Below are 8091 nucleotides of genomic sequence, written 5' to 3'. Positions count from 1 at the left end.
ATCATCGCTGTTGGATGGAAACCTTGAATCCAAAATGTTTACTTTTCAGAAAATGAAAAAAGAACCAGTTTTTCAATGGATGCAATGGGAGTTATGAGATTTAGTCTAATGCTTCTTAGTCAATACTTTTCATTGACCAAAAACGTGTAAAACTCACAGGCGAAGTTGTTCAATAGCACTGATTTAGGAATACAAATAAATAAATGTGGAAATAAGGTTTCTACACTCAGTTACTATATCCACAAAGGACTTCGGATTAAAAATGTTAGATCAACACATTTCAGCTTGTAGCCTTCATCAGGGTTAAGTGTGTTGTTGAATATTTCCTTTAACAATTATACCTCATTAAAATCATTCAATAAGTTATTCTGCATTTAACCTATCCTGACCATCAAGGTGCAGTAGGCAGCCACTGATCAGCACCACAGCTTCAGCTTGTAGATCTGCTATTTGTGTTGCACGACACCAGCATGCAAAGTATAAATCAGACTTTTGGCCAGTGCCTTGCTCAAGAGCACTGGCAGGAATACGTTCCTTATGTGCACGTCTTTTGGTGTGGGAGGAAACCCACATGAACACAAGAACATCACACAGAAAGGCTCCAGTCAAGTTTGAACCCAGGACGGTCTTACTGTGAGGCGACAGAGCTGACCACCTTGATTGGTCCACCAGATGGATGGACCAATCAGGCGTGGTCTCCTTGTATATAAAGAATCTGTATTTATCAGCATCTCTCATGGCTCACATCTCATCTCAATCTGTCAACTTCCATCACATTGTGTTTGGGAAAACAGGAATTATTTGTTCTACCGATCTGTATGGTAGAGTATGTTAATACAATACAACACAACTACAGTAGCACATCTGTAGTGGTGATCTCCCTACTCTTCCATTGATAAATGTAAGGTAAGACACCTACTGGTGCACATGTAGAGTACTGCCTGGACTTCATAAGTGCAATATCTCGCCCAGGCCAAGTGGGGATTCGGTCTTGGCAGAGCGGCAGAAAAAATGGGTTACGGTCCCGGGAAGGACATAATTCTTATGGATTGCAGCTTTAATATTAATTAAATCAAAGTAAACTGCTCATCTTGAATAGCAACAGCAGATTTTCACTTCAGTGGTACTACCCTTAAAACTGGTGAAACTGACGGTGGTTAACTTTACAGAAAACAAACCAACAGTTGAATGTAGTGCAAAACATTGAAGACGATCTTTATTGTTCACAGTTAAACACAAGCAACTGCTTTAAGAACTTCCTTTTTTTTTTGCCTTTTTGTCCCAAATCCTCCAGCTCCAAGTGGAGACCTGGTTTTCAAACTCTGCATTCAGTTAGCACTGATTGTACCATCCGACTTGGTTTGCTGTAGTTACTATGGTTGGCATTTACAGTGGATTGTTGAACATGCTTTAGATAGCGAGGCAGAAGGAAATGACAGCAGTAGTTCCCGGTGGACAACAGGATTTAGGCCACTTTCAAAAGATGAGTTTATATAATACTTTACTTTTAAAAGCATATGAGGCTGTTTGAACTGATGGAAATTAAGTTTTCTTTAACTTCTCAAGAGTGCAAATTACTCCGTCAGAATGCATTGTCAGCTTGGCACTTTGAAAATATCAGCTGGTACATTTGAACAAAAAACAAACAAACAAAAAGAACAAAAATGCTGTTCAGTAGCCTATAGTTTGGGATAATGTAAACTGTTACTACCGATGTCTGATTTAAATTAGATATGTAACTGTGAGCACCCGTTATTGTTCAAGCAGTACCGGGATAAAGGTTGGAGAAAAAAGAAAAAGAATAGAAAACATCAGGAAGAAAAAAAAGAATCCTAAAATGTCATACACATTCCTGTGAAACACAAGTATGACCAGTCATAAATAACACACACTCATACAGTAGATGTCTGAGCAGTCGCAAAGAATCACACATTCTCTCTCAAACAATCACATTCTCTCTTGCCGACACATATATACGTTATATATATATATATATATTACTATGGAATGAAAGTGTACACAGTAAAACTTGTTAATTAAACGTTAAATTAACACTTTTTACTGTGCACTGTATGACCTTTTTCGTATGGAAATGCAGGTAGGCCTAGGGTTTCTTTTTTAGTCCAACAACACATTGGTCGTAACTTCAGGTTTGTCATGGACAAACTCCAACTTTGCTACATACTGACTGTACTATACTACTTTCATGTACACAGTAAAATCCTGAGTGTTCATAAAATTCTGGCAGTGCCAAATCTAACCAGTGTACAAATGCAACCAAATGGACCCTTACGGGTGCATTAAATTAACCACGTGAATCCTAGCATCCCTACTCTGTGCATGTCATAATAGGTGAAAATGGCAGATCTACGGTACAAGCTCACAACGCATTGTGAGCTTATAGATCGGCTATTTTCAGTGAAAAGATTTGGTGTAGAGGGGAAAAAGCAGGACACCAAGTATAGTCCCTTGGGAGACCCAGTCTCCCATAAGCATAAAGGGTTTAAGATGGTTAAACTACTCACTAACACCCAGGATTTTACTGTGCAACACTGGTACATATACCCACCAGGGCCTCATCGTTATCAACTACATATCTGTCCTTTAAGGGTGAGAAGATTAATCAAATAATTGATCATCAGAACATTTTTTAAATTATGTTTTAGTAATCAAATGTTTAGCGATGTATCTATCATGTAACAATGTCTAATATTTGCTAATTACAACTTCACCGAAATGTGAAGGCTCTTCTTTGTTCCATATTGTAACATGAAAAGTTATTGTTTCATCATATTGTAACATGAAGTTACTTTTCTGTCATAATGCTGCTGGGTAAATATTAAGCAATTTGTCTTGTCTGTTTTGGTTCAGATAACTTATTATGATGAGCATTTATCATTTAATACTACATAAATTTTACTGGCATTTTATGGTCTAAATTAAATCACATCGCAATATCAGTAGAGAAATAAACTCAATTATTGTCGACAAGCGACTCCGTTGTGGGAAGAAGCATAAATTGGAATGCAATGATACTGATAAAAAAAGGCTCACATACTATGGGTGTCTCTTTGAGCAGCTTAAGGCCAGACTCACTGCATTTACACACGGCATTAACATGCATTTCATATCAAGTCCAGATATATGATGCATGTTAACAGCAGGGGTAAGAGGGGCCTGGGTGATTCCTTCTCCCTAGCAGTCACGCCTTTTTTATTGTCACATTTCTCTTCAGGGGAATGAAATCAGTTAAACCAGGAAGTGTGAAATCCTGTTGTCCACTCCAGGGAATGGAACAAATAACACTGAATTCAGAAAGAGTTGTTGACTTGTACTCTTTTGCTGATCTACGCTTGTAGGTCTACCTCCAAACTTCCACCATATACTTCTCTCCCTCCCCCCCCCCCCTCTCCTCTCTCTCTCCATCTCAGTTGTGTCTCTAAAGCATCATTTATACTCCATTGCGCGAGGGTGTCACTTGCCAAAAATAACTAACTACAAGCTAACAACGCGTCACATTGCGACACGTTGTTAGCTTGTAGGCCAGTTCTTTTTTGGTAAGAGAGACCATCGTACTACGGAGCATAAATTATGCTTAACTGTGCTCGTGATGGGTCTCATTGTAGTCCATGATTCTTAACTGCTGCTGCTGCTGCCTGGGTCGCGTTGCGCCAGCCGTAAGCCTCCCTCCACCAGGCCCGGCCCCACCCTTCCTCCTGGGGCTGTCCTGGTTGGAGGAGGCCCGCGGCGGCTTGGCTTCGGACTCCTTGCCGGACACAGTGTAAGGGCTCCCCTGGGCAGCGGGAGCAGAGGAAGGGGCATGGGCCTGGGTGGGAGTAAGGACAGAGACGGGGGTTTGTATACGTGTGGGTTTGGGGGTGGGGCTTGCAGGGGCGGGGCTTGCGGGGGCGGGGCTCCCTGGGCAGGGCGGTTCCACACACAGCTCAGTCTTCAGGCTGTGGGCGAGGCCGGCGAGACGCGGCGCCGGCGGCTGCTGCTGCCGCTCCTCGTCACACTGGCTCTCGCTCTTGTTGCGGAACAGCTCCCGCGCCCGCATGCCCAGGAAACTCTTGGTGCTGGGGTAGGAGCCCACGGTGAGGGGCGCGTCTGAGGGAGGGTGGCCCAGGGCGAGGTGGTTGCCATGGGGACAGGACAGAGACGGCTCCACCAGAAGGGGCATGGGAGCATCTTGGCCGCCGTTGATAGAGTTTACCGTCGCCTTGGAGGGGTTGGTCGCCTTGGGTTGCCCGGGCGATAAAGTGCTGCCGTTGCCCCGAGGAGACTTGTGAGGCGGTCTTTCGTCAAACTCCTCGCTGGCGTTGGTTTTCATTGGTCCGTCTGGCATCATGTCGCTGTGGAAAATGACGGCACGGAGGTTATCGGAAATTAGGATTTTGCTGTGTCACAATATTTTCTATAAAGATTATTATTTTTTGCTTCATTTAAAAAGGACGGTGAAGAGGCAGGAAACTGAACGGTCTCCAGCCTGCATCGAACAGAGGTCACTGCGATAGGACCTTATTCGACATTATGACGAATAAACACAGCTGAAGGCAATAACATTTATTGTGGGTGTGGTTCATTTAGGTGTGCCAGCATGGACAGCTCCTGTACAGTTAACTTCATGCTGGCACACAGAAATCGGCTAAATGAATCACACCCACAGCTAAGTAAATCACACCCACAATTAATGTTATTACTTTCAGCTGCGTTTACCCATCAAAAAGGTACTGTGAAACTGTCCATTAGGGTATGGTCACACATACGCATCGGAGTGGGAGTAGCCAACGCATACCGAAGTGTCGCACACGTCAATTACCCATTTTGTTGGCACTGTGGGCAGTGTCTACGCTTCTGACGCACATGTGTGACTGTGCCCTTATGAGCAAAGCAAGTGACATTGTCACCAAAGCCTGACATGGTGTTCAGGGACATGTGCAATAAAAATTCAGATGAACAAGTTGGGGCGCCGATAGCAGAGTGGTTAAGATGCATACCACATAGGCTCTGATGCCTGACAGTGAGTCCCGGGTTTGATTCCCAAGCCCGGCAGACCTGTGCTGCATGTCACTCCCAGACTCTCTCCACTAGAACTACCAATAAAGGCCCCCCAAAAATATCTTTAAATTTTATTCTTTGTACATGAACATTTTTTTTGTATATGAGAAGAGCCGTGCTCTGTCTAACTGAACCGCGCAGTGCACACCGCTCTTAATTGCGCGTGTGCCAGCCCCCGGGATTACAGAGACACCGTGACTTTTGATCATAGATTATATGGTTGACCTGCTATCTGGTCCCCAGAAATGTTATACCCTGTACATGCTAACCGGACAGAACTCTTTAAGACACCATGTCTGTCTTTCATTTGTCTAAGGACTTGCCATTCCTCCTCTAGACCACCCAATGTGGTTAAAATGTATGAGGATGTCTTGCCTGTTTATTTTCTCTTTCCCAATGTAATATGGAAGATTCTCTGGCAAATGAGACTCCTGATGTATGAGGATCACCATCACAATGACTTAATATCGACTCATGCCGGTAAAACAAATGATTGTGTCATGCCCCATGTGAATGCACTTCAACAACCAGTATAGTATAGTGTATAGTGAAGCAGCCAAGCAGTTTTTACTAATAGAAGTGTTTAAAAAGATCCCTATTGTTTAAAAAGATTAAGACAGTAGGGAGAGAACTAGACTTTGGTGAAACTACAAGCGGTGGTAATAAAAAAAAAACGTGTCAAATCCAGTTATTTGTAATGAGCTATTGGATGTGTCCACAGAAATGAAGCACAGACATGTAATCTGGATATACTACTAGATAGAACCATTTGAAGTATATTATTCAGTAGTATTTATGGTAATTTGTGGTGTTCGTCTTTGTAGGAGAGTATAATAACCTAAAGGGAGGACTTGAGCAGTTTGCATCAGTGATTCCTAAATCAGTGTAGGGAAAACCCTAGCATACATTGAATATAAAATAAAATATACATACATAAGCCTATCTTTCTGAAAATAGACAAAAATACATAGTGATGATCGTCTCTGCAAGTTTGTACGTTTTTACCTAGACTCTGGAGTGTGTGTATCAGCCCTGCCCCCTGGCGGTGAAGTGGTGGGACTGCAGGCAGGAACCTCCATCTCCACTCTGCTGTAGAGCTGAAGGAGCTCTGTCTGCAGCTGCTGAGTAACTCTTCTCTGGGCCTGGTACCTGCTCTCTGATGCATGCAACTCATTCCTAAGAATAGAGAAGGAGAGAGAGAGTGAGGGAGGAGGGGGGGGGGTGGTTATTAAAAAACGTAAATACAAAAATTGGAATATTTGGGTTCAACTGACGTAATTCATCATCACCAACACGTTGCCAAGTAAAAATACAATAAAACAAAACAATATGTTGTAAGAGACTAAAAAGACAAATAATGTACTGCATTCAAGCAGATATATGAGGTGTTATGAGAATAGTAAGCATCACTATTCACTACTACACCCCTGTAACCTCCCACTCAGCAAGATTCAATACAGGGAATACGCAAAGTGATGCTATAGTAGGCTGACAGCAATGAAGTATGTCTACAGCTACTATTTGACTTTTTAAAGTATAAAATAAAGTTTTGTTTCAACACAAGAGGACTGGAGTGTGTCCTTGATAACTCAAAAACATATAATCAAACACTCAAGAGCAATGGAGACATTCGGGTCAATAGGTTCTAGAAAGTTATTGCAAACTTTGCAAAGACAAGAAAAAGTACTGGTGTAACAAAAGGACTTATTCGATCATGACTGGCCTTGGCATTTCGGCAAAAGGCTTCGTCACGGTGTTGTGTTGTTTTGTACGTTTTAATTTATGTATCAAGTTTTGACGATGACGGATCACTTCAGAGGAACACAATGCATATCCTTTTAACCACATGCGTTGTGAGCTTGTCGTAATAATTAGAAAGAAGCGACTGAGCTTCACAAAACCAGTGCCAAAGATCAAGCACAACAAAGAGTTCACAGGCTAAGTTCCCAAGGCTGTTTATAAAGATAACAACGAGGGATAGAGCCACTGGGGCTTTGAGAAATGTTGAAAAAATGTCCCCTGTAATGCTTATTGCCCTGCAGTAAAGGGTGAAAAGCAGTTAACCCATTTAGACCGGCAAATAGTCATTTTTAGATTTCTTTGGGCTATTCAAAAGAATTGCAGATCTACATTGAAACATCGCGAAACATTGTATATCTGCTATTTTTGAAAGAAATCTAAAAATGACAGAGATAGATGCGCCCCCCCCCCCCCGGATTGAATCTATATCCGGGGGGTAACCCCCAACGTACTTAGCCTGGCATTTCACGTCCTCCAGGAACTTCTTCTGCTCCGCGATGAGGTGCTCCTTCTTGGAGAGGTGGGTTTCCAGCTCGGCCACGCGCTGCTGCGCCGCCTCCAGCTTCTGGCCCTGCACCAGCATGCTCTGCCTCAGCCTCTCCACCTCTTTCCTGCAGGACGCCTGCAGCATCTGTGCCTCCTGGACACAGAAACACACACACACACACACACACACACACACACACACACACACACACACACACACACACACACACACACACACACACACACACACACACACACACACACACACACACACACACACACACACACACACACACACACACACACACACACACACACAGCGAGGGAAGGAGGAAGTTTGGGTGGTTCAGAGTTATTATGGCCGAAGCGGTATGAGAACTCAACCGCTTAAAAAAAATACATTTTGAAAATTTTGTGGTGGAAAGTAACTAATAATATAATAATATAAGTACATTTACTCAAGTACTGGACTTACTGGAGTATTTCCATTTTTTGATTATTATTACAAAACATGCATCGACCACTTCAGCCCTATGCACACTTAGGTTAATTGAAAATAGCCGATCTACAGTACAAGCTCACAACGCGTTGCGAAGTGAGCTTGTAGATCTGCTATTTTCAAAGCATTTGGGAAATGGGACATTCTGCAAAATTAGTACTTTTACTTTCAGTACTTAAGTATATTTGAATGCAAATACTTTTGTATGCAAGTCATTTTTGAATATCGGACTTTTATTTGTAACAGAG

At 42.6% G+C, this 8091-nt stretch overlaps 1 protein-coding gene across 3 annotated transcripts in view; it reads right to left on the bottom strand.

Moving 5' to 3' along the window:
• Positions 1-1189: 1189 nt before the first annotated feature.
• The window catches only part of tsc1b (TSC complex subunit 1b), a 41811-nt gene continuing 34909 nt past the window's right edge, over positions 1190-8091 (bottom strand). For all 3 annotated transcript variants that reach the window (XM_084046263.1, XM_084046264.1, XM_084046265.1), the window contains exons 21-23: positions 7311-7498; positions 6064-6234; positions 1190-4352 (exon numbers count right to left, since the gene is read on the bottom strand). In XM_084046263.1, the coding sequence (XP_083902389.1) occupies positions 3596-4352; positions 6064-6234; positions 7311-7498 (1116 nt within the window). In that variant the 3' untranslated portion in view covers positions 1190-3595. The remainder of the gene's footprint in view (positions 4353-6063; positions 6235-7310; positions 7499-8091) is intronic.

The sequence above is a fragment of the Gymnoscopelus microlampas genome, assembly GCF_963454915.1.
Source record: "Gymnoscopelus microlampas genome assembly, chromosome: 21".
In the NCBI taxonomy this organism is placed as follows: Eukaryota; Metazoa; Chordata; class Actinopteri; order Myctophiformes; family Myctophidae; genus Gymnoscopelus; species Gymnoscopelus microlampas.
Note: the sequence above shows the minus strand (reverse complement) of the source record. Positions and strands in the feature narration are given on the sequence as shown.